This window comes from Acanthochromis polyacanthus, chromosome 23 (genome assembly GCF_021347895.1).
Source record: "Acanthochromis polyacanthus isolate Apoly-LR-REF ecotype Palm Island chromosome 23, KAUST_Apoly_ChrSc, whole genome shotgun sequence".
NCBI classification, from domain to species: Eukaryota; Metazoa; Chordata; class Actinopteri; family Pomacentridae; genus Acanthochromis; species Acanthochromis polyacanthus.
Genome location: NC_067135.1, coordinates 15,470,304 through 15,494,788, shown reverse-complemented (window position 1 = coordinate 15,494,788; position 24,485 = coordinate 15,470,304). Strand labels below are relative to the sequence as shown.

The window sequence follows — 24,485 nt, the reverse complement described above, 5'->3', positions numbered from 1 at the left end:
CAATCAGAGATAACACACAGCTAAAGGAGCACAGAGACAGAAGGCTACAGGTGGAAGGCTGGCCACTGACCTTTGCCCTCTTTTGTCTTTGCCTTTCTAATTGGTGGCGGCTGAGGTGGCGGCTCGGGCGATGCGGTCGCTGCAGAGACCTGCTCGGCAACAGCGATGGCGGCGGCGGCAGCGGCTGCCGCGACAGCAGCAGCGTTGCCTTTGAAGGGGTTGTTGGAGCTGAACTCCCTCCACTTGGCCCCCAGGATGGTCATCATCTTTGACATGGGGATCTTCGGGTTCTTCTTGGCGATCATCGGCCTGGGGGCAAGAGGGTGAGTTTTAAAAGAGAAACCATGTCTCCAGAACGAATACACTTTCACCTCATTATCAGAGCTGCATTCAGGATACTCTATTAACTAAAATTACTTTAATTTTGCTGACTGTCAGTTGTATTCTATATGAACTGCGGACAAATTGGCTGAGAAGAGTTGATACAGCCAAATCTGACAACCAAATAACCCCCGATATAAACATGCGCTGGGCATTACGGATTACTTAATGCTATCAGAGTCAAAGCATGTATGAGTCAGCCGCAGAGAACGAGGCTCAGGCTGCAACTGACACAATGTCAGCGCTGCTCCCTGACTAATACAGCAAGCTGGGATGATAAAGACGCAGCTGCCAGAGGAAGACGCGAGCAAATAATCGTACTCAACCCAAACTGAGTGTATCTGAGTAAAAATGCTGCTGCTCGTTTCATCCTCAACAGTTCTAGCTGAATCCTGATGCCGGTGCAGAATGAAGCCGGTCTGTTCAAAATTAAACAGAAACCAATAATCAGCGTAAACAGAAACAAGAGAGAAGCTGTCGAAGGAATAAAAACGCAGCAGAACACGAGTATTTAAGCAGCAATACTTGGACATTACAGTAAAAACGAAATACAGGTATTTTTTTAATATTGTTCCGAATGTTTTTGATGAAATTAGTTTGTCTACATCCTGCACTTACTTACACTGCTGTGATCACTGAATGAAAAACATGGTGAAGTAACATAGGGTGTATCAACTTTTTGATGTCGCTTTTTTATCAGCAGAAATGACATGCAGACAAACAGAAAAAGTTCTGTGTCCAAACTAGGCTTGTCTTGTCAGCTGAGCACAGACATTAAGCTTCCTAGCACATGTAGACACCATGAGGCAGGTCTTCAAGAAACAAAACAGCATGAATCATTATAGTTCTGACCTAAAGCACAGACTGAACATCCGCATAGTTAGCAGCAACACTTTCCTTTTACTTCTGACATCCTTCAGATTACTGATAATGTCTTCAACTCTCGCTGTCTCCTCTCAGCAACTCACAAACAAAGGCTTGTCCGAACACATTTAAACTCTAAAGTTAAACAGAATAACTACTCTGAGCTGCGGCCATGGAAGATGGAGAGCAAAGTCTGCGGTGTGAGTGCTTTTAAAAGCAGGAATAATGACACATTTTTAGAAAATCTTGCTTGTAAAAAGAGAGGGAAATGCTTTGTCAAACCCTGCCTCCTTTTGCAACTCAGCACAACTGCCAGCAGATTTGAGATACTGAAACAAACACGACTTATAAAGCATGCTAGAGGAGATCATACTCCACCACTACTGCCAGCAGAGCACTTGGCATATTTGACAGCGCTGCATATGTGTCTGTTTCCATGCCTTAATGTCACCCACACCTACAGGCAGCGACACCATGAGAAAACAAGAGAGCCGTACCTCATAAACTGGCTGAAGGCTTTGTAGTTGGTGAGTTCCCTGTAGTCCTCCTCTGTGAAGGTATGATCAACATCCTCCAGACCCCACTCCTTTGCCAGCTGTGCAGACGTCTTCTGCTCTATCGGTTGCTGAGAAGAAACCACCAGTCAGTCCACAGACAGGGCCGGACCGGGCAAAGATGGTTTTGGAGCTTTCGGGAGACAAATTGAATTCTTTACCTTTGTTGTTTCCTCCTGACTGCTGTCTCGGTCCCCGTCGTCTTTTTTCTTCTTCTTGGTTTTCTTCTCTTTCCTTTCTTTATGTTTCTTCTTTTTCTTTTTCTCACCAGAGCCATAGTCGCTGGCTACGCTGTCTGAGTTCTCGCCGTAGTCCCGTTCTCTGTCCGAGTCTCTCTCTACATCACTGTCCTGTGCAGTAAATGAAAGAAAAGTAATTAAGGCGATACACTCTGGCCATCAGATTGAAAAATCCACAGACTGACAGCCTAGTGAACTTACAATCTTCTTGCGCTTTTTCGCTTTAGCAGGTTTCCCCTCTTTGTCTTTTTTCTTTGCGTCCTTCTTCTTCTTCGGCCGGCCTTTCTTCCTGCATGGGACTTCTCTGTCTGATATCTCTGCCTCTTCGTCTGATAGGAGCACAGGAAAAGAGACAGGGTAAAAGAAAGCTTTGAAAGAGAGACAGCTATCAGACTCAGCTAAACAATATAATCTTCTCAGAACGCTTCCCAACAAGCCAGCTAATCCCTGCTGAACATAATTACACACAACAAAAGCTGCATGATAGCCACAGTGGCTTCACTGACCTCTGACCTTGTCTGAATTGTGACACATGGTAAATGAGACAGTTTATTAGAGGGCTGTAAGCAGATTTGACAGTTGGTATTAGTGTTATTATGGCATGGGGATAATTGGCTTATGGTGATGTAAAGGGCAACCAACGCCTTTCTAAATGAGCCATCTATGGTGTTGAGGATCATCTGTAAGTTCTTGAATTCTTTTTAAATAGTGCTACATTTATTGAACTTTTCATCTCAGGGAAACACAAGTGGCAGAAATACAAAAGCTTCAAACCCTCAGCTTGTCTTGGATCATGGAGGACCCTGAGCCACAGTGCATGTAAAATACATGACTGCATCTGTGCTTTGAGGGAGCAGATGATGTGAAAATGTCAGGCCAGTTATTCCCTGTGGTACCTGGGCAACATCCCAACCACAGGGAAAGCAATTTAACCTGCAACCTGACCTGGCTTGGAGCTGGAACGAGTAAAACACAGAAAAGACACAGGCCCCAGCTTCAGAGGAAAAGCAGCAGAGCGTTAAAGCATAACCAAAATACGGGCTGCGGTCTCCGCCAGGCAACCAGCCTGTTTGATAGGTTTTGTCGGATTTTATTGTCTGCCTTGCCTTTGTTGGTGCGCGCTCCCACCAGCAGCAGCAGCAGCCCCCCACCTCCACCATCACCACCTCCACCACCACCACCACCTCCTCCTCCTCCTCCTCCTCTTCACTCCCACCCCGTCCAACGAGCCAGCCCCGCTCTTCCCGCGTATCCGTGCAGCGTGCAGCCGCCGAAGACACGCCGGCGGCGGCAGTAGCACGCACGCAGGGCCCGGTGATTCAAAGGCCGCCGGTGCAGTGAACTGCAACGACTTTCTTTACCCGTTCTGCAATTCCCACAACGGGACCCCGACCACTGCTGTGACCGCTGCAAAAGGTCGCAAGAGGGTTAAGGTCCTCGACGGGAAGCCCGACACTAATCTATGTGTCTGGCTTGTTATGGCGGCGGGTCCGGAGCCGAGCTAATTAAGTCTGAAGACAATGCAATGGATGGTTCCTGTATTATTCAAACAGCACATGATACCACCACCAGTCTTCTAATTCCACCTTCTGACACCTTCACTGTCACTTTTAGACATTTCAATCACGCCCAAACCACATTATTACAACACCTGCACGCATGAATTAATTAATTAGCTGCAATGAACCAACCTTTACTGTCACCTCATGCAAGTTTACCGCCACAGAAACTTCCAGAATGTCACATGCATTCAAGTCAATCACACATGCACGTATCTCCAAACATCCACAGACAACCAGCGTTTAGCAGAAGTGAATATGAGGCTGGTTAGAGCTACACCTTTCTGTCCTGCAAGTGAGCAGCATGCAGCAGCTGTGTCCTATTCTGACCTGTCATAGCGACAATGGGGGTAGTGACAGTAGGGCAAGTTTGTGTGTCTGACACCAGGATTTCACGCTATCATCCGGCAAAACGCATCATCTCCTCTCCTCCAGACGCCTGTCAAATATAAATATAGCCTGGGGCCAGTGGGGACTCCATGTTTTAGCAGTGTTTTCCGCCGTGAGCTTTTTTACCCTTCAGGGCGACCTTATTACCCCACAGCTTCTTTGCATGCCCTGCGTGTTTATAGGAGCTGTCGGGGGGGGATTTTTAAAGGACAAACAAGCTGCAACTTTTTTTTTTTGCTGGCTGGAGAAGTGAGCTTGCGACGACAAAAAGAAAGCCCAGCTGCGGCAAGTTTAGTTTAAACTTTGTTGGGATGTGCTAGAAGGTGAAGAGGAAGTGGAATGAGGACGATGTGCGCAACACAACACAAACACATTTTTATCTGCTAGGTGTGCGTTGTTTTTATTGCATTTTTTCTTGCAAACTCCAAAGCGCGCTCTCGTTGTGTTTTTTCTTCCCCAGCTTCTCTTGCAAGCTGCGAACATGGCACCTACACACACATATAGGTGCACTAACTAAAGAGGAGATGAGGTTTAGGTGGTGCATCGGGGGGATGTTTTTGAAGTCAACTATTATTTCTTTCTCGTACGCGCGTTCTCGGCTCCTGTCTGGGCTCTACTGTACGGTTCTGGACGTGGAAAAGAGGCGCAGGGATGGGGGGACACAAACTGCGGCTTTCGGGGGCTACTTCTACCGAGCGCTTTTCTCCCGGATTTTCCTGCGCTACAACTAAAGTGTGTTTTCTCGTTTCGGGTGCGCGCTCCCGACTTTGTCCGCCAGTTTTTCCGCCGTTTACCGTACCTGGCGCGGCTGCCGTTGCAGTTTCCCGAGGCGCCGCCGGCGAGTTTATGTCGCTTGCGTTCTCGTCTAGGTCTCCGTCGTCGTCTTCTTCATCAAAATCTCCTCCCTCGGAATTAACCACCATGCCCTCGTCTTCCTCACAGGACCGGAGAGGAGAGGACATTATATTCCCGTCATTGGATCCGTCCTCGTATTAAAAAAAAGCGTATTCTTGCCCCGATTATGTGATATTTATTTAATATTCAAATCGGCACAGAAAAAGTGGGGGGCGTTTTGGAATATTTTACACTAGGCAGAGCAACAAAGATGGCCGCCCTCTTATATTTATTTTTTAACAACCCCCCCAATAAGAAAAAATCCCCTTACATAAAAATGGCTGACTATATTATTTCAGAACGCACCCCCTCCTCCTTTCTCTATCTCTCTCCGTCTCTCTTTCTCCCTCTGCGCGCCCCCTCCCTCCTTAAAAACGTACACATTGTTACAAGAAAAAGGGGTGTGTGACTGCATGTAAGTTACATTGTTACTTGTTTGTTTCTTTTCCGTCTGTCCCCCCCTCCTCTCTTTTTTTCCCTCTCTCTCTCTCTTTCTCTCCCCCTCCAAGTCCGGATCAGTCACGAATCCGACAGACTCGCCTGGTGTCACTGTCACTTGCAAGATCACACGCAACAACTCTCGCTTTCTGCATTGCAGAGCCCGACACAAATCTATCAAACATGGCCACCTTATATTCTCCGGAGCCCCCACCGCTGGTATAAAAAATTATTTTGGAACAGCAGCAGCAGGGTTGTGTGTGTGCATATGTGTGTGTGTGTGTGTGTGTGTGTGTGTGTGTGTGTGTGTGTGCGTGTGCGTGTGCGCGTGTGCATGTGCGTGAGTGTGCATGTGCGTGAGTGTGAGTGCTGGGGAGGGATTGAGAGAGGGGGGTTGGGAAAATCTGCCGCAGCCATGCCCAGACTTACATCAGATTGTATTGCTTAAAAATTAACTACTTGTGGTGGGGATGAAAACAATTCACAATATGCTAACTACATTTTCTCCCCCTTTTTTGTGAGAAAGAAACACCACACGAAGCACCTCGGGAGTGCACAATCCAGCCCCGACGCAGAGGTTTGAGAGATTTTCCTCAAAGCTTACTGTAAATTCTCATTAGCAGCCGGCTGTGTGGACTGGATGGCAGTAAGGCCATGGGAATCCCTAGGCCCCAGCCAGCCCCCTCAGTGGCTGCTCCGGGGCACTTTTGTTTTGACAAAAGGAATTTTGATTCTTTTTTTTTTTTTTTTCCACATTCAAACCTCACAACGAAATCGGGGTCAGAGAGGAGAAAGTGTGGCTCTGCGTTAGGTTAAAAAAAAAGGCACTGAAACATCTGGATCCTTTTTCTGCTTGAAAAAAATGCAGTTTAACCATTTTGATGCATTCAGCTCATTTTATTTCATTTATTCGCTTCAAAATTAAAAATAAAAGACTGATAAAAGCAGAAAAAAAGCAGCTGGTGGAGGAAAATAACATCATAATGACTGATTATATTTCTTGGAGGCAGCATTAACCTTTAACCCTTGAACACTTCCAAGGCCAAATACGGGTTGGGTGAAAATTTTGACTTGCATTAGCCAGCGTTATTTAAAAGCACTTGCAATTCTGAGTGTGTGTGCATTTTCAGACAGCGATACCACAGCTCCACACTATTTTTATCTTCTTAGTGTAGTCTAATTTTAGTCCTTTTTTGGTAAGAAAAAGAGGGTGACTATTATTAAAGGAATCCCTCCGGAGCACTTCTGGTCACAGGTGGCTAAAATCTCTTAAATATTCTGTTCACTTATGCACAAACGTACCATCTTAACCTTGCCAAAAGCAATTGGACATAAAAAATCCAAACAAAAGGTTCTCTTACTAGCTTTAAATAGCATCTAATGACCTTCAGATTGAAACAGAAGATTACGAAATGAAGCTAAGAGGGAAAAAAGGCACAGAGTGGTCCTTGGGTGAAGGGTTTTTTTTTAAACTGATGATTTTCACATCTGAGGCGACCTCAGGGGTCAAACACATGTCAAGGTCAATCGGCATTCAACACTTAATTTATTTTGACATGTCGCAAGTGAAGGGCTGCACAGTGGAGCAGTGGTTAGCACTTTTCCCTTTCAGCAAGAAGATCCCTGGTTCAAATCCCGGGATGGAGCTGGGATCTTTCTGCATGGAGTTTACATGTTCTCCCTGTGCATGCGTGGGTTTTCTCCTGGCACTCCGGCTTCCTCCCACAGTCCAAAAATATGCTGAGGTTAATTGATTATTCTAAATTGCCCATAGGTGTGAATGTGAGAGTGATTGTCTGTTTGTATATGTAGCCCTGTGACAGACTGGTGACCTGTCCAGGGTGTCCCCCCTCCAGCACCCCCTGCGACCCTAGTGAGGATAAAGCGGTGTATAGGGAATGGATGGATGGTTGTCACAAGTGTAAATAATAAAATACATCATGGCTGCAGGGTTCTGGTATTGTCACCCTGTCACGTAAATAGAACTGAGCCATCATTAGGGAGACAAATGCTCTCTAATCTTAACAATTCTACTGTGTTTTGAGGTGTAGATGGAGTTATTGTAAATATACAATCGCAGAATGATCAGTGTTTCTCAAAATGTCAATGTTTGATTTGATATATGAACATATGCTCATCTAAGTGGTTATATGTGTATCGTTAAAAAATATAGCTGAATATTAGGGATTGCCTCATGTTTGAAGGAAAATTAAACGTTCTTAATCCAGTGAAGGTAAAACTAAAGTCTTACTAGTTATGCATACAGTACTCGTGGATGAATATGGCCAAACAGCCACAGCATCAGTCATTGATAGAAGCGAAAAACTGGATACAGCTGGTCATTTAAACACAAGGCTGAATGTTCTGCTAAATTGTAATCAGGCTATTACCTTCAAGGAGACATTGTATCCTGCAGTTAGATATTTATACAGCTCGAACATACGTTACTGTTCAAAAGTTTGGGATCAATATTGCTGAAAGAAAGGCATTCTTCTCAATAAGGATAACATTAAATTAATCCGAAGTACAGTGTAGACATTGTTATTGTGGTAAAGGACTCTGCTAGCTGGAAACGGCTGATTTTTAATGGAATATCTCCATAGAGGTACAGAGGAACATTTCCAGCAACCATCACTCCTGTGTTCTAATGCCACACTGTATTAGCTAATCGTGTTGAAAGTCTAATTGATGATTAGAAAACCCTTGTGCAGTTATGGTAGCATATGAATAAAAGTGTGAGTTTCCATGGAAAACATGAAATTGTGTGGGTGACCCCAAACTTCTCAACGGTCGTGTAAGTAGTAGTACTTTGTTTGAAAACTAACTAATAATTAAACCCTTCAAAGTGTCAGTTAACTTGTATGCCAACCAATTTGTAGTTAAATAAAAGAAGCAAATATGCCCTAAATTAAAGCGTCATCACATTTTTATAGGATAGTGTTCGAGCTCAGAGTCAACTTCTGACATTGTGAGCTCATGACCGACGGCTGGCCTCTGTACTATTGTGCAATGCCTCATTTTTTTTTGTTTTTTAGCCTCCTTACTCTCTGTCTGACAATAACTCCGTCAGCTGTCCCACACCAATAACTGGATATCATGTAAACAAGCGTTTCGGTTATGCCCCGTCTGCTGTGCACACTCCTCTCCCCGCTGCAACAGGTGCCTGAGCCGCTACAGCTCGGCTTTGCCCGCCCCGCGCCCACAAACGAGGAGAGAGGAATTTGTTAGTGCCTGATCCAACGGCCACATCTGCCAAGAGAGACACGGTGCGATGCAAGGAAGGGATGTGTGTGTCTGTGCAGGGAAAGTGCATCTGAGTGTGCGACTGGAGCCACCCCCCTGCTAAGCCTCTGGCCACTGAGGTGTCTGCTGATGCCAGACTGAGAGGCTGGTGGGACGGCGGACGCAGCGTGTGAAGCTTATATACATTCACCACCAGCATCCATGTGTGTGTGTGAGGTATTTGTAGCCGTGACTGTGCATGTCTCACTGTGCCACTGCAAAAAAAAAAAAAGAAGGGTGAAACTAGCCAGGGCTCTCGTATGCCGCAGGCCCTGACACACTGCACTACTGTGCTGTGACTACCCCCCTCTCCAACACCCCCTGTGTCCGTTTGGCAGGGAGGCATGTCGAGGATGAGAGAGAAAGCGCCTCCCCTGGGTGCTGCGCTCCAGCTAACCCAGATTTTATGCAGTGTGACACAGAGGAAGACACCAGCTCCTGTGCTCTATTCAGAGCTGAGCTGTCTGAACTGAGGCGACCCAGGGAGGAGATAATGCTTAAATAACAGCCATGCAGCAGGGGCCAGCAGAGAGGAAGATGGTGTGGGATTCAATTAGAAGAACTTCTCACTGCTTGAGTTCTGGGTCAGCATGTTCCATGATAGTGAAACTTCTAAAAAAAACTGTTTTAAGTGAAAGTATGACATATTCTTTTTGTGTTTAGTCTGACTTGAGCCAGTTAATAGGTTCCAATTATGGCTCTTCTGCCCTTTGAGATTCTAAAGCACTAACATGAGTGTTTAATTTGCATTAGAATCTTTTACTCTGGATCTAGCAAGGTCTTAACCCTCATCTCTGCACAAAGTCCTCTTCAAAATGAAAAAGCTTTATAGGGAATATAAGACAGCAGCTTTTTAAAACTGCCTAACAACTATCGGAAAGGCACTGGAGGTCAGTCAGGTTTTCTCAGGTGAATTTATCGAATAATTCTGGGGAAGAAAAGTGAGGATATTAAATCCTTTTAAGAATGGCTTCTTTTTCTATCAAGGGGGCAATGCATTAAAAGAAGTGCAGTTGAGCTGTCTATCTATGGGTGCCCATTATTGTTTATTTATTTAGAATCATAATACGTCCTCATAATGTATGTAGACAATATGTACAGTATTAGATGTCAAATTATCTCTGCTAACTGTAGCAAACCTCCCAAATATAATTGATTTTCCAACAGAATTCAAGCCACAGCTAAGATAAAATATAAAACATCCACCAGTTGTAGTACACTGACAGTCAAAAAAGATGTTCTGGGGCGCCATAAGATGCCTAATATAATAGGTGAACACATTTATGCCATTATTTTATGTTCATCTCTCATACATTTTCTCCATGTCCTTTTTCCTATGGATTAGTGAAGAATTTCACTGATTCAAGGTTAAACTGTACATGAAAGGCAGACATATAACTGTGAAAAAAAGGTCAACTTGCATGGTTGTGCATGCTGAGTGGAAGGCAATGACGGCCAAAAAAGGAGGCAATCCAAAATATGTAACTTACCTTTAGCTGTGACATTGTGATGTCAGGGTATGCAGTCCCACCTCGTGCCATTAAGCTCTCCTTCGGCTGCCCACTCAGTAGGTTATGAGGGTCGATAGGAACTGGAGGATTCAGAGACACATGTTTAAATCATGAGTTTAAATAAAAACACTAATTGATTTATAGCTTTGACATCTATTGCTCAATACATCTCAGGGTCAAATGAATGACAGGTGTCATTGCTGCTCAGTCTGTGAATAGAAGAGCACCATCAGATCCAGTCACTATTTTCACTCTGTATCTACACATTCTGTGAATTAATATATATCAGGGTTAAGGCTGCACATTTAGGAGGTAAACATCAATATTTTGCTGTATATTAAATAGACATTCATCTATTCAACAATACAAACTATTAACATTTTAATTTATTGAGTTAAACTCTAGAGAGAGAGGGACAAAGATTTGAATCCGCCTTGTTCAGTCACACAACCAGAATAAAGGTTCCATATAATGCAGGTATACGCCATAGAAAAGGGTAGCTAATTCATATTTAAAACCCCTTTCAGACATGCACTCCTTTATGTTCAGGCTGTTTTTAGGTGACAGTTGTGTCAGTTTAAGGTCTGAGTATGCAGCCTGCTCTCTTTTCCATGTGTGAAGGGATCATAACCAATGTTAATCCAAAAACATAACACAAAACAAAAGATTTTGCTGCAAAAAACCTCAAAATACTTTCCCTCATTCATTTCACATCTATTACAAACTGAAATCTCCATAAAAATAACACTTTACTGCAATGAAAACAGAGACCAATAACTGAGATTATTGTAATGTCAAAAATGCTTTGTGAAAATACATGTAGTTTAAGTGCCATTTTTAGGAGGTTAAACATTGGTGAAAATATATTAAATTTCAGGTGAGAAAATGCATTAGCTTTCGCAATAAATTCTTACATTTAACAGGTTTGTTTCCAGCTGTTTGTTTCCTCTTCTTTGAATGTAAGTAATATGTACAGACGTAATGGTTAACTGAATTTTAATTTCCATGCTAACCCCGAATGTTTTAATTCCCCTTCAATCTACCAACATCCTGATACTCGTTCACTTTAACAGAAAAAAAAAACTGGGTGTATCCGGTTTAGCAGGTCCGTCAATGAAATCGGTCCGTAAGCAAATGTAGGAGAAGAAGAGGAGGTTATGGCAACAATGATTGAGGAAAATGGTCCCTCGACTCATGTATGTGTTTCTCACTTTACTTTATAGTAGTTACCATAGTTGTTCGTGCCGTTTTACGTGTCATTACTGAGATGTTAATTGTTTTACTTTAAACATATTTCAATATTGTCAAGGCTTCAGTTGTAGCTAAACGCAAACCGGCGGCTAACAAATTAGCTTGATATGTCACCTGTATAGACTGTGTAACATCAACCTGTGTTTACCAGGTAATATTGTCTAAAGACACTAGTTACTCAACTATATAGTCGAAATGTCTATTCCTATTTTAGTTTCCTAAACACACGTAAGAATAGAACACGTTTACTTGACGCTAATCAGACAACAAACCCTGATAATAGCAATAATAATACTAATAACGTCTTTTATATAGCATTTATTTTAAAAATAAAGTCGTTTGACAAACTAATCAAAGCACATATAAAACAATAGCCACAAAGTGAGAGTGATTTTGTAGTAAGAAACCAGACTGGCAAACTAACGAATTTAAATATTTAAGTCAAGATCCTATAATATTCAGCAAACTGCACATTACACATTATAGATTTGTAATTCAATATCAATTAATGTCTTTGTAGGGTCATATAGTGTTTTTTTTTTATATTGCTCATAAGAGGAAAATACACAAAGTATTGTTTGTGATACATATAAGCAATCTCTAAAAGTAATTTTAAGCATCAGCTGTGTCGATATTTTTACATGATGAATAAATGATGAAATTGATGAGCCAGCTGAATTAAGTTCAATGTTATTTTCTTCTGTTTCCTTTGTTTCCTCACCCAGGGGCAGTCTGAAGTGTCCTCTTCTTCTCAGGCTAGGCAGAAACTGGAGGGGCTCCTGAACAAGAACATGAGGATCCGAATGACGGATGGACGGACTCTGGTGGGGCTTTTCCTCTGCACGGACCGGGACTGCAACGTCATCCTTGGCTCAGCTCAGGAGTTCCTCAAATCCACAGGTAGGGGACGACTGGATGACCTGAACACAATCAGTGATGAGGAAGAGATTGCAAAGCTTTTTCCATCATCCAGAAATGCCGTTCTTGCGTGTTCACTTGAACCCCTCCTATTCTTTTTGACATGATGCATTTTTTACGTAGCCATCTGCCAGCGGAAACAAACACAAGTGCAGTGTCGTAACATTTCAAAACTACATTTAAAATGGATGATGAAAAAATATGTAGGGCAACAATTTTGATGCTGTGGGGACACAATATTTTTGTGTAGATGAATCTGCAGATTACTTTGTATATTAATCGTTTGTGAAGAAAATACAAAAATTGTCAGTTTCAATTTACTGGAGCACTATTCAACATCTTACTGTTTAGCCCAACCAACAAACCAAAGCCCTAAGAAAAATTATTTAATGAACTAATTCATTCATCATTTCAGCTCAAAATTGCTGTGAGTGACAACTAGACCAAAGGGAATGAGTGTGTTGTGGTGAAGACAGACTCATGATTATATTTAGCAGGTCTGGCCAGCTTGCCAAAGTAGATAAAATAAGCTTGTTTCAACTTCAGTGACATGAGAAGGCCCTATTTTGCTATTTTTTGCCACGCACCTGCCTGAATGACATGTGCTGCAGCAACTCGGGAGGAACTACATACTTCTCTGCCTTGTATTGATGTACATGAAGTATTGGCGAACCTTGGTGAACTGTACAGTCTACCGAGGGTTTGCATCTTCATGACATGTACATTTTAGCTTCAGAAAACAACCTTGCATGAGTTTGATGCCACCCACCACCACAAAAACTTTCTCAACTTGTGGGTAAAACTGAGATGTGACAAAACATTACCTTAATTGCAACGATTGCGGCCCAAGCACGACTGGGAACAGCACTTTTGCGGTCAACGAATTGGCAGTCTAAATTAAAACATTAAAAAAATAAAATAAAGTGCAGTGCCTCTCAGAAACTTGTCCAGCTGTGACACCTGCGCGGCCAGCAGATAGTGTTTAGCGTCAGGCAGAAACAAAATAAAACAATGAGGAGTCAGAAGTTACAAGAAAACTTACCACTGAATACAACATAGAAAAGTTACCTTTTCCTAACTTTATGTCCTTAGATCTCACCTATGAGTAAGGTGTTAAATGTACCAAATGTTAATCTGCACCTTTTACTCACGTCTGGTTTTTTTAAAAATGCATCTAAACTACCAGTGTTTCTGGAAATTGACAAAAAAAAAAAAAAAAAAGGTTATGCTCATAATGTATAATTCAGTGCCAAAGCCACACTTAAAAATATTGAATCCATGTGAAAAGCTGACCTGACAAAACTTCCATGTGACATCACTGTGAGGAATTACCAACACAAAGAGGAACATTTCTATACATGAAACTCACATGTGAGCATCAACCACCTCCTCCTCACCTGAACAGTTGAACTGGATTGTCTTTCTCTTCACCTTTTGTCTTCAGACACCTTCTCCCAGGGTGAACCCAGAGTCCTGGGCCTGGCTATGATCCCCGGTCACCACGTGGTCTCCATCGAGGTGGAGGCAGACAGTCTAGACGACACACAAGGATTTGGAGCGAACCACTGACGAAGCCCCCGCCTGTTTGGACGGCATTCATGTGACTGACTCCCGTCGAGCTGGATGTAAAGCTGAGGCCGAGCCCAAAGAAGAACGGACATCTTCGACGGAGGATTTTAATCAGTCGCTCAGCCTCAACAGATACAGAACTTCTGCGTCAGTATTCTGGATTTAGCCATTCCCTCCATGACTGAAGGAAGAGTCTATTTGCAGTGACAGCTGTACGACACAGCGAGTGTGCCGTGTGTGTATGACAAAATGTGGACAAAAAGCAGCGATGTGGATGTGCGTGGAAATTGTGTCTACAGTGAACATCTTTGTTATAGTGCGTTTTAAAATAAATCGCTGCATTTGAGGCTTTGTGTTGCTGTTCTTGCCTTTACGGGACATTTAACACTTAGCACAACCTGGATTGTTTCAATGTTTTAATACACTTGAGCATGTCAGCTGATTGAGTTTGGCAACAGAAAAATTGATGCCACTAACAATAGACACCCTAAAAGGAAACCCAGAAACAAAACCGTCCCACTCAGATTTAAATACAAAGAGCCCGTCACATTTTGGTTCACACAATCGAGCAGTAAAAGCAGTTTACAGTCACTGTGTCCTTAAGCTATTAATGGCAAAATAACTTAAATTGTGCTAAAAAAGAAAAACGTCTTCAAAATAATAGTCTCGTTGTTCTTGTGCCGCTGCGTGTCTTACACAGCTGCAGAATCAGAGCCTCATTTACTCATTTCATTGTGGAGTTCTCAATTTGTGTGTCAGTGCGACCACTGGATAAATATTATCCAAATATTCTGTTTATGAAGTACCTACAGTTTACTTCAGGAATTTGAGCTCCAGCTCAGTCTAACATTTGACACGTGCACTTTTCTGTGAGGTCTATTTATAAATGAGCTTCTCAGATAGCTGCTGAAGACACACTTGGTTTGTAAAGAGTCTCTGGAAAGCTTTAAAAGCCTGCAGTAACATTTCAGGAGTGGAAAAGTTGCAGAGTGGTTTTTCAAACAAAGGTTAAAAGTGCAAGTTGTCAAAGATGTGCATAGAAAAGAAAGAAAAGGGAAAGAAATACTATAACTTTTGATTCAGTCATCAATTGCTCCTCTTTTGTTCAGGAAACACTGAACTTTTTTCTGTTATTTTGGGCGTTTTAAGCAGAATTCACACGATTCCAATTAGAAACAACTGCTAAATGAAAGCAACATCGAAATAAATCACCAAGCACCTACACTGATTTAAGATCCATAGGATTTCTAAACCTTTACACCCACAAGTTTCATGTAATAGTGCTTTGTCACCATTATATATATCCTATATGAGCTCAACAACACAGATCTCTTCATGTCATTAAATATAAAAATCTCGGTTCTCCAGTGCAGAGATGCTTCAACGAGGTGAAAAATGCAGACCGAGATCAGTAAAGCAGGAAAGAATACTGCAAGCAGAACACCGACATACTGACATTCTTCCTATGTAATGTCCAAGCAAAAGTTACTGCATTAAAAGAAAAAAAAAAGTCTCAGCGACGGTTCAAAGAATGGCACAAAGAAAGAAACGAGCAATGAGAGCAGACACCCCAAATGTCCCACATCGACTGATTTCAACGCCCACCTCTCCACTTCTTGTGGAGCTCCATGGGTTCAAGCAAGACTTCATTTTCTTCAACACCCGACAACCTAATTCACCAGCAGCCACAGTTCACTCCTCAGTTTTCGTGTTAAGAAGTCCAGATTTTTTAAAAATCAAAAGTTCGAGTAAACAACAAAACTGCGTTCAAGCTGAAGCGCAAGTTCTGAGGAAGACGTCTCCAGAAATCCAACACAGGTCTTCCCCCAAAGTCCCATCTGTTTAAAAATGGCACTACCCCCCCGTGTGTCCGTAAAGTCCTGCTGTCTAGTTGTACTGGAACTTGAAGTGGAAGCTGCCGCCAGACTCAAAGGGGTTGAAGTGGAAAGGCCAGCCCTGTTGTCCTCCACCTCCACCCTGCTGGTTTTCTGGGTCCAGTGGATCCTCACCTGCATCGAACTTCTGTCTCATTTCTGGCAAGAAAACAACAATGATGGAGGGAGAAATTTAAGTTCAGTGGAACCTGAATCAATAATTAGCATGAGGCATATTTTGGATACAGATATGGGGCTCTAAAGTAACTTTTGCAGGCAGAACACCTCACTTGCCAAACATTTTCTTATGGATAGACATTACAGTTACTACTATCTCAGTCTGGAGCTCTGAGACAGCAGTTTACGAGTAATAAAATGTGTTTAATCATGAGAAGCTCCTACCATTTTTTCATGCTGATTCTCTTCTGATATTGTATTCTGGCATTTGTGTGTTCGATATGAAGCTGCAGCCTGTTAGCTTAGCTTAATAGCCGTTCACATGAACTCTGAAATCAGTTTGTCTTTGATATGCACGTGTTTTTCTACAAATTAAGATATTATGCAGTAACCGATGAGGTTCACAAGTCTTGTAAGTGAATTTGTTTTCATTGTCTTGTGCTTTTTGCAGCTTTATGCTAACAGGGTTATTCCTGCATAGATACATTTCTGTCACCCTCCAAAACAGATTTTAACGAGTACCTTGGAAAATCACCGGCACTAAAATAATCAAGACAGAATTTTCAAAACATATATATTTTTTAGCTAAAAAATAGAAAATAGACAGTCTTTGCTTATCAAATGGTCAGAAAAATGCATTTTTTTGTCAAAAAAGCTAAAACAGGCTCACTGCATTTACTGTACCTACACAGATCATGCTCATTGTTGTTCCATTTCTAAAATCACTGTGTCAGGTATGTTAGTAACAATCTCAGCTCCAAACCTGGGTCGGTGAGGACCTCTTTAGCTGATGCGATGTCGATAAACCTCTTTTCTGCTTCTTTCTTTTCGGACTCAGACTGGAAGTTATCGGGATGCCACTGCTGTGCCAGCTTTCTGTACGCCTTGATGATCTCCTGCTTATTGGCGTTTCTGAAGCAAACCACGTTACTGACAATTAATGAGTGTTGTATAAAGTGACAGACTTTGAATTTCATGTCACTTAAGAGGAAATAAACAGTTTGTACAAAAAAAACTAACAGGTGGGACTGCTTACCTGCTAACACCGAGGATCTTATAGTAGTCCCTCTTACGAGAGATCTTGAGCAGCTTCTGTGCTCGTTCAAGTCCTTCTCTGATCTCGTTGTTGTCGCCATCAAACTCTCTCGCCTCCTGGTAGTCCTCCACAGCTGAGGTAATATAAAAATAAAGAGACTTAAATACACCACCGTTCAAAAGTTTGGGGTTTTATTTTATCTGGAAACAGCTGATTTTTAATGGAATATCTCCATCGGAGTACAGAGGAACATTTCCAGCAACCATCACTCCTGTGTTCTAATGCTACATTGTGTTAGCTAATGGTGTTGAAAGGCTAACTGATGATTAGAAAACCCTTGTGCAGTTATGTTATCACATGAATAAAAGTGTGACTTTTCATGGAAAACATGAAATTGTCTGGGTGACCCCAAACTTTTCAACAGTAGTGTATAAACCAGTCCAACTACCACACACTAAGCTTTATTTAAAATATGTTTTTGCTGTCAGCTAACATTAGTTTTCGTTTCATGACAATGAAATTCAAAATATTCAACTGTAAAAATAAGAGAAACTAGGAAGCCTTGTTTTATTTTAATCATATGAATCTTTTATATCTGATTTTATTTTGAAAATGTTGGCAATACCAAAATATTTCAAGCTAATAATGTATCTTTCTTCAGTATTTTCAGTTTGTGAAACAATGAAAATGCCGATATATGCACATCGTACTTGCATTAGTGGATCAGTGAACATGCCAAGTGTGCTTTTATTTTGGCTTCAGTCAACAAATAAGGTGGTATTAGTTATTAAGTATATTCCAGTTACTTGTCATTGAGAAGGGTGAGACAAGTTACCTTTCTCGTAGTCCTGGTTGAGGATGTAGGCCTCTGCTCGGTCTTTGAGGACGTTGGCGTTGCGAGGATCTCTCTGGTGAGCCTCTGAACACACATCTATCGCCTCATTGGCCAACTTGACCTAAGATTGGCACAAAGCAGGAAATAATTTAGGACTTGACCAGGTGAGCAATGGTACTGAAAATCTATTGGCCAAATAAAAACTGAGCAGCACTTGTCTGGAACCAGAACTGTACAGATGTGTGCTCTGGTTCGCTCTCTCACCTTGACAAGACAGAAACAAATCCTCTCTTTTGCCAGGTTGGTGTAGTATTGCACATTAGGCTCCGTCTTCATCACGGATTCATACTTTTCAATGGCATTCTGGTATCTAATAATCGAAAACAAATCAGGTAGATGATAAAATGATCTTTCAAATGTTCTAGTATAGGATTTGAATATGAAACAACAGGTTACAAGTACCTACAAATGTATATATTATCCATTATAAAGAGGTTAAACATGATCGCTTATTTTCCACACTGAGGGCATGCACTGACCTCTCCTCCTGAATCAGCTCTTCTGCTGAGTCCAGCTGCTTGCTGAGCTTCTTCACCTGCTTGTAGTGGCTGAAACACTCTTTGTCGTCCTGGTCGAGCTTCAGACACTCTCTGATGTGACTGCACACAAAAAGGCAGACAGATGAGTGAAGGAACAAAACAGCAAAACAAAAGAACACAGCTCTCAGGTAGGAAGTCAGTTTTATTTGCATGGCTCTGCCGATCAAGCCGGTGGTTTGTTTATTCAAGAAATGACGCTCACTTGAGCGACTCGTGGTGCTCCCCGAGGCTGTAGTGCAGCATGCTGAGCTTCAGAAAGGCAGCGCGGTTGTCGTTGCGGAGCCTCGTAGTCGGCGTCAGATCCTGGATGGCTTTCTGCGGATCTCCCATCCGGATGTAACACTCTGCACGAAGCTCCCTGGACTCAGGATCCCAGGGAGAGATCTGAAGAGAGACGGCAGCTTTTACAAACAGACAGTAAAGATGATCAAGTTCCCTTCTATTAAACGGCTAAAGATGCTAAATCTGTCTTGGATTGGAGCATTCCCAAATGAAGCTAAATTCAGATTTAGGCCCATAAAAAATGTCACACTTTAATCAAAATGTACACTCCCAGTGAAAAGTTGGGACACACCTTCTCATTCAATAGTTTATATTTATTTGGATTATTTTCTACATTTTGGATTAATACTGAAGATTAACACCATTTTGTTTAGAATATAATTCCATATGTATTCTTTTATAGTTTTGATGGCTTCAGTATTAATCTACAATGTATAAATAATGAAATAAAAACCACTGAACGAGAAGGCGTGTTCAAACTCTTGAGTGGCATTATTATCAACATAAGACGGTACCATATAAAAAGCACAGACCCCTCACAGAAAGGAAATGATGAGATTCTGAAATATAACAAAAGGAGAGTTTGAAATCTAGCATTGCTGACATTTTGCATGTAGCTGCCAACGATAAGTCAGCAGGCCACATTTGTCTGCTAGAAATCAGTGGATTGCTGCCTCTGAGTTGGAAGTGAGTGGCTTCATCAATTGAAAGAGTTTTAGTATTTCAGGATCTTGTTTGCAATGAAAAGTAGTGTGAGATGAACAAACAGATTGCTGCAGTGTCAGAAGTAATGATGTCGTTGAGCTGGACCATTATGGAGAAGAGGAAGCTAAGTTCTCGATTTACAAGCCAGTCTACATTCCAACCTTCACCTATGGTCATGAGCTCTGGGTAACGGCTACAAGAATGACACCGTGGATGCAAGCAGCCCAGCTGAGTTTCCTCCAGAGGATGGCTGGGCTAAACCTTAGAGATAGGGAGAGGAGCTCAAACTTCACCTCAAAAGGGGCCAGCTCATGTGATTTAGCATCTCATTAGGATGCTTTCTTGGGGCAGGAAAACATTGCTGCTTAGCTTGCTGCATCCATGACCACACTGTGGACGGATGGATAGACTGCAGACATGACACCTACCTCTATCACTCTCTCCAACACAGTGATGGTAGCGCTGTAGTCTCCTTGGTGGTATGCAGCATGGGCGTCCTCCTGCAGCTCCTCCAGCTCGTTCGCTTTCGTCAGCTGATCGTGAGCCTCTTCATGGTCTGGAGAGCGCTGCAGCTGAAACAGCAGGGAGATTTCTCCTTTACTGACTGGTAATATTCTGGCAAACATCCATCAAATAGTGATTTAGGCCCGCAAAAGTAGCATGTCATTAAACCTACCACTGCTTCGAAGTCCTCCCTGGCCTCCTGTGTGTTGCCCTGCTTCAGCAGGATATTCCCTCTCTGCAACCGCGCCTAAAAATGCAAAGAGATAAGAAAATGAGATGGTACGGTGCAGAGCTGTAGGAGGAAAAAAAGAAGAGATCAAGATCTGGGTTGTGATGATCAGATGAACTTACAGCCAAGAAGTCAGGCTTGAGTTGGATGGCTCTGGTCAGATCTGGCAGAGCAGATTTGGATTTTCCCATAGCCAGAAACACTGCAGCTCGCTTGTAGTAGGTTAGATAATTCTTAGAGTCTCCCTCTGGAAAACGTCAACAGGACACAATTTCAATCTTGTTAATGTGTGAAAAATGAATTTCCAAACATTCTGTACAAAAAATGTCTGAAAAGACATAATTTTGCAGGAAATATGGTAGAAAGCAGGCATTATTAGAGCAGAGCACGTCAGCCAGTCACAGGAACATGTGTGTGTCAGTGTGTAACCTTACCCACGGCAGAGTGGTAGTGGGACAAGGCCTCAGCCAGCTGACCAGCTGCCAGGAGTTTGCGGCCCATCTCCAAGTGGTGCTCGATCTCACCATGAGTTGCCCCTAAGACACCTGTAACACAAATCTGAGCTTGAGCCTCGCTGAAAATACACTGCTGACAAAGGTGGAGCAACAAAATTAGACCAGCAGATCATGATGTAGCCACATTTATTCTGTCTGTTTTTTAGATTACACTTATGTCCACATCAATCTGGCAACATTAGAATGTCAAACAGTGAAAACTATAACTCATCTCAAAGACAAATCAATCAAATGCTCACCACTTCATGATTTATTTCATGCCAAATCATTATTGGAAGTGTTGCAGATCAGTAAGCATGATTTACTTGATTTAAGCGTTAGTAGTTTGTTTAATATTTTAGTGATATAAAATGCACTAAATCGCTACAGAAAATTGCTGCAATACAAAATGACACACTGTAATAAAATATATTATCTAGAGCTGAACTGATTATTCATCTGACCACTCAAAAATCCATTTGTTTAAATGTGAGGATTTGCTGCTTTTCTCTGGTCTATTGTCATTTGAATATCTTTTCACTTTTGACAGATAAAGACAAATAATTTGAAGCTATTCCCTCAAAAGCGAGCTACAACTAACGATTATTTTCATCGTCGATTATCTTCTCAAAGGACTGATTTGCTTCAGAAAATTGTGTTTCCCAAAGCCCAACAGGTCGTCCTCAAATGTTTTGTCAACCAACCAAAGATGTTTAGTTTACTTCCACTGAGAAGCAAAGAAAGCAGAAAATACTCACATTCAAGAATCTAGAATCAAGAATCTAAATCGGAGATTGAAAAAAAAAAAACTACAACTGATTAATCGATTATCAAAACGGGTGGAGATTAAATTTTATATTGACAACTAATCAACCAGTCTCTGCAGCTCTAATGTGATGAGAATGTCTTTCTTTTCTGACATCACTAGACCCAAATTTAAGGCTATCATCTACTCCTAATACACTATTTTATACTTGTTTGTGTTTTTCTTTACACAGCTAATGTAGGTGGTGTGAAGTCCTCATAACAGGAAGAGAGGTTTTGTAAAGTCTGGTTACACCTGTCTACAAATAAGGAAGCTTTTCATTGTTGAACAAATTGTTGATAATTTCTTCTGGATGAAACAATTTGTTGTTTGGTCAATAAAATGTCAGAAAATGGTAAAATATGTTCATCTACCATCCATATATATTTTTATTTACTCTTATACAAAAACAAAGAATACAGGTATCGATCGATTATCTGCTTGGCTGATGATCAGAGCCAGTACTCTGCACTTTTTCCAATTCTTATCACTGTCATTCTTCGAAACCAAATCCCTTAAAACTAAAAGTAATAGTAATTTAACTGTGTAACATCTAACTTTGGATCTAATGCAGGCTCTTTTATCTGTAGTCGCCACTCTGTTGTCTCCAACAATAGCCACTTGTTGACAAGTTCTATTTCAATGAATAATGTTGAAAGCACACATAAATAAAGGTATTTCAATAAAAGTTTAGTGATTGCATTTGTGCTATGCTAAATGTGGGAGGTGTGGGCTTTTGATATGCTAGCTACGCCTCTGTGTACACACATACTGCTGTTTACCATCATGTTAAGCTTCTAAAACTATCTTTAACAGGATAAGTCATTTTTATATTAGAGCAAAACGTGACAGTGATTTAAATTTTGAGTCTAACAGCGGCGGGATATCGTGTCGCCTCTGTAAGCTAGCACTCACTGACAGTTTGGGAAACTTTTAGCAGCGACACCGAAAGAAGAAGCCGGAAACGTCTATAAACGTGTGTGTTTGTGTCTGAGAAGGCTGTCAGAGTCTTGTTTTAGTGTAAAGTCGGTGTTACCGTCCAGCTGGATGTCCAGGATGACACAGAGCAGAGACAGGGAGCACAGGACCCCGCTGAGACCTGTCCGCCGACACGACTCCATTTCCAGATTTAATCACACTTTGGCACCGGAAGCTGCGAACTTAACCACTCTGCGTCCACGTCGACTGAAAATGTTTGTTTGTCTCATTGAAATTGTAAAAACAAAATATTCACTGAATCTTCATCGTTCTCTCCCCGCAGAAACAGCTACGACAGTGTATTTACGGTCCCGGCCGGACAGTAATCCGTGTGGAAATAAGTCCCGTCGCTGAAAGGTTCCCACCCGAACAAATTAACAGTTGCACATCTTTGTACTGAAGAAACTAACAATAACTGGAGTCCAGTCGAAGTTAAAACAACTTCTGGTTACCTGATAATGGAGAAGTCAAACAGCTGACAGCGTCAACACTTTCTAAATGAATCCTTTCTATCTGCTCTCGTTGTCTCCTCCCTATCTGCCCTACATTTCCGTGGTTGGTCACTCAGCGCACATCCGTGTTCGTCCAGAAACGTGGGCTGCTCTCATTGGAGGGACGATTTTAACACTGAAATCCCTCCCACGATGCCCCTGCAAGGTCCACAGCAGAACACCAGAGCCAAGCATCCCCACGGGACATGCAGTTCAGTGACAACTCCCTACAGCGTGTTGTGGCACGTAAATAAGTATGGGAGAAAAATAACATCACATTTTAACTCTTAGAAGGGACCTTCTGAATGTTTTAAATGCAAAGTCCTTAAAACATACTAAAAATATTTTTTTGCAAATGTGCATTATGATGGATTATTGATTACTTTCATTTTCATGTGTTTTATTTTATTGTTCTCTCATAATAATCTAAGTGTCTTTCTGTTCTAATTTGCCTCGTATGGTGTTTACACCTCCAATCTATATGTCACAATACTTGTAAATGTTTCTAAACTATTGATCCAGGTCAACAGGCTTTTTGTTTTTAAGCCTCCCGCTGTCCTCATTTACAGACACCAAAAAATATTGTTTCCTTGTCTGACAAAAATCCAAAAATTCAGCCAAAAAAATTCCCCAAATTTTTTTGAAAAATTGCAAAACCTTCAGGAAGAAAATTACAATAATTCCTTAAAAGTTTCCTTAAAATCCCCCAAATTTAGCAAGAAAATTCTTGTAAATATTTTTTAAAAATTTGTAAAAATTTTCCAAAAAAATCTTTAAAATATCTAAAGTGATTCCATATATATATATATATATATATATATATATATCAGTAAAACTTCTAATATTTTCTTTAAGAACATTCACATAAAAATCAAACAAAATCCAGTGAATGTTGCTGGATTTTGGTTGATTTTTTTGTGAATGTTCATTAGAAATATTTTTAACATTTCTTTTTTTCCACCAAAAAATGTTCAAAAATTTCCCAAAAATGTTGAAAATGTGGACATCAGAAGTTTCACTGTGAAAATATATATTTTTTCCCACATTTTCAAGTTTACAACGGTCAGTTTTGATGCAGAGGACAACACGAGGGTTAAATATCATGAGTTAAGACTGATTCAGTACTATCCCGTAAAAGTTTAGAATTGCCAGGATGTGAAAAGTTTTTTTTTTCAAATCTACCTTTAAAACATTTTTAAAAATGTTTAATATGTATATTTTCTCTATCTCCCTATATCAAGGCCAAAATGTTGTTTTAAAATCTGGATTCAAAATCTGAATCCATTTTAGTGTATTCATTTTTGATGTCACTAATCTACCATCGTTATGGTTTGCCATGTGAAAATTAGGTGGCATTTTATGACCCGGTGTCTCTTAATTATAAAGCAGAATGGAGTATAATAGGAAAAAGTGTCTTAGTGAGCGCTGGGCCACCAGAACAGCTCCAGCGCTCCTTGGTTTTGGTTCTCCAAGTCTCTTGAACTGCGCTTGAAGGATTGATCACCATTCTACCAAATGACATTCCCTGATGATGACAGAAAATGTCACCTAACATCATCATCTTGTAGGAGACCACTCCCATCAGGATGAAAATGTGTGTGTTGTTTTTTCCACATCTCTGTAGGT

At 41.4% G+C, this 24,485-nt stretch overlaps 3 protein-coding genes across 6 annotated transcripts in view; 1 reads left to right on the top strand and 2 right to left on the bottom strand.

Moving 5' to 3' along the window:
• The window catches only part of chd3 (chromodomain helicase DNA binding protein 3), a 48,641-nt gene extending 43,152 nt beyond the window's left edge, over positions 1 to 5,489 (bottom strand). For 2 of the 4 annotated variants that reach the window (XM_022204408.2, XM_022204409.2), the window contains exons 1-5: positions 4,787 to 5,489; positions 2,240 to 2,367; positions 1,961 to 2,149; positions 1,743 to 1,870; positions 71 to 309 (exon numbers count right to left, since the gene is read on the bottom strand). In XM_022204408.2, the coding sequence (XP_022060100.1) occupies positions 71 to 309; positions 1,743 to 1,870; positions 1,961 to 2,149; positions 2,240 to 2,367; positions 4,787 to 4,949 (847 nt within the window). In that variant the 5' untranslated portion in view covers positions 4,950 to 5,489. The remainder of the gene's footprint in view (positions 1 to 70; positions 310 to 1,742; positions 1,871 to 1,960; positions 2,150 to 2,239; positions 2,368 to 4,786) is intronic. The other 2 variants (XM_022204406.2, XM_022204410.2) reach the window with 2 other exon arrangements.
• A 5,680-nt stretch (positions 5,490 to 11,169) lies between these two features.
• naa38 (N-alpha-acetyltransferase 38, NatC auxiliary subunit) lies at positions 11,170 to 14,196 on the top strand. Its single transcript, XM_022204414.2, has 3 exons — positions 11,170 to 11,308; positions 12,089 to 12,263; positions 13,726 to 14,196. Exons 1-3 carry the CDS (start codon positions 11,270 to 11,272, stop codon positions 13,848 to 13,850), a joined length of 339 nt encoding a protein of 112 aa, XP_022060106.1. The 5' UTR covers positions 11,170 to 11,269; the 3' UTR covers positions 13,851 to 14,196.
• A 57-nt stretch (positions 14,197 to 14,253) lies between these two features.
• On the bottom strand, positions 14,254 to 22,912 carry dnajc3b (DnaJ (Hsp40) homolog, subfamily C, member 3b). The gene is made up of 12 exons (XM_022204412.2): positions 22,427 to 22,912; positions 20,526 to 20,636; positions 20,214 to 20,338; positions 20,035 to 20,109; positions 19,787 to 19,930; positions 18,574 to 18,755; positions 18,312 to 18,431; positions 18,037 to 18,142; positions 17,773 to 17,893; positions 16,938 to 17,070; positions 16,665 to 16,813; positions 14,254 to 15,883 (listed from the first exon to the last, which is right to left on the bottom strand). Exons 1-12 carry the CDS (start codon positions 22,509 to 22,511, stop codon positions 15,738 to 15,740), a joined length of 1,497 nt encoding a protein of 498 aa, XP_022060104.1. The 5' UTR covers positions 22,512 to 22,912; the 3' UTR covers positions 14,254 to 15,737.
• Between the last annotated feature and the right edge of the window lie 1,573 nt (positions 22,913 to 24,485).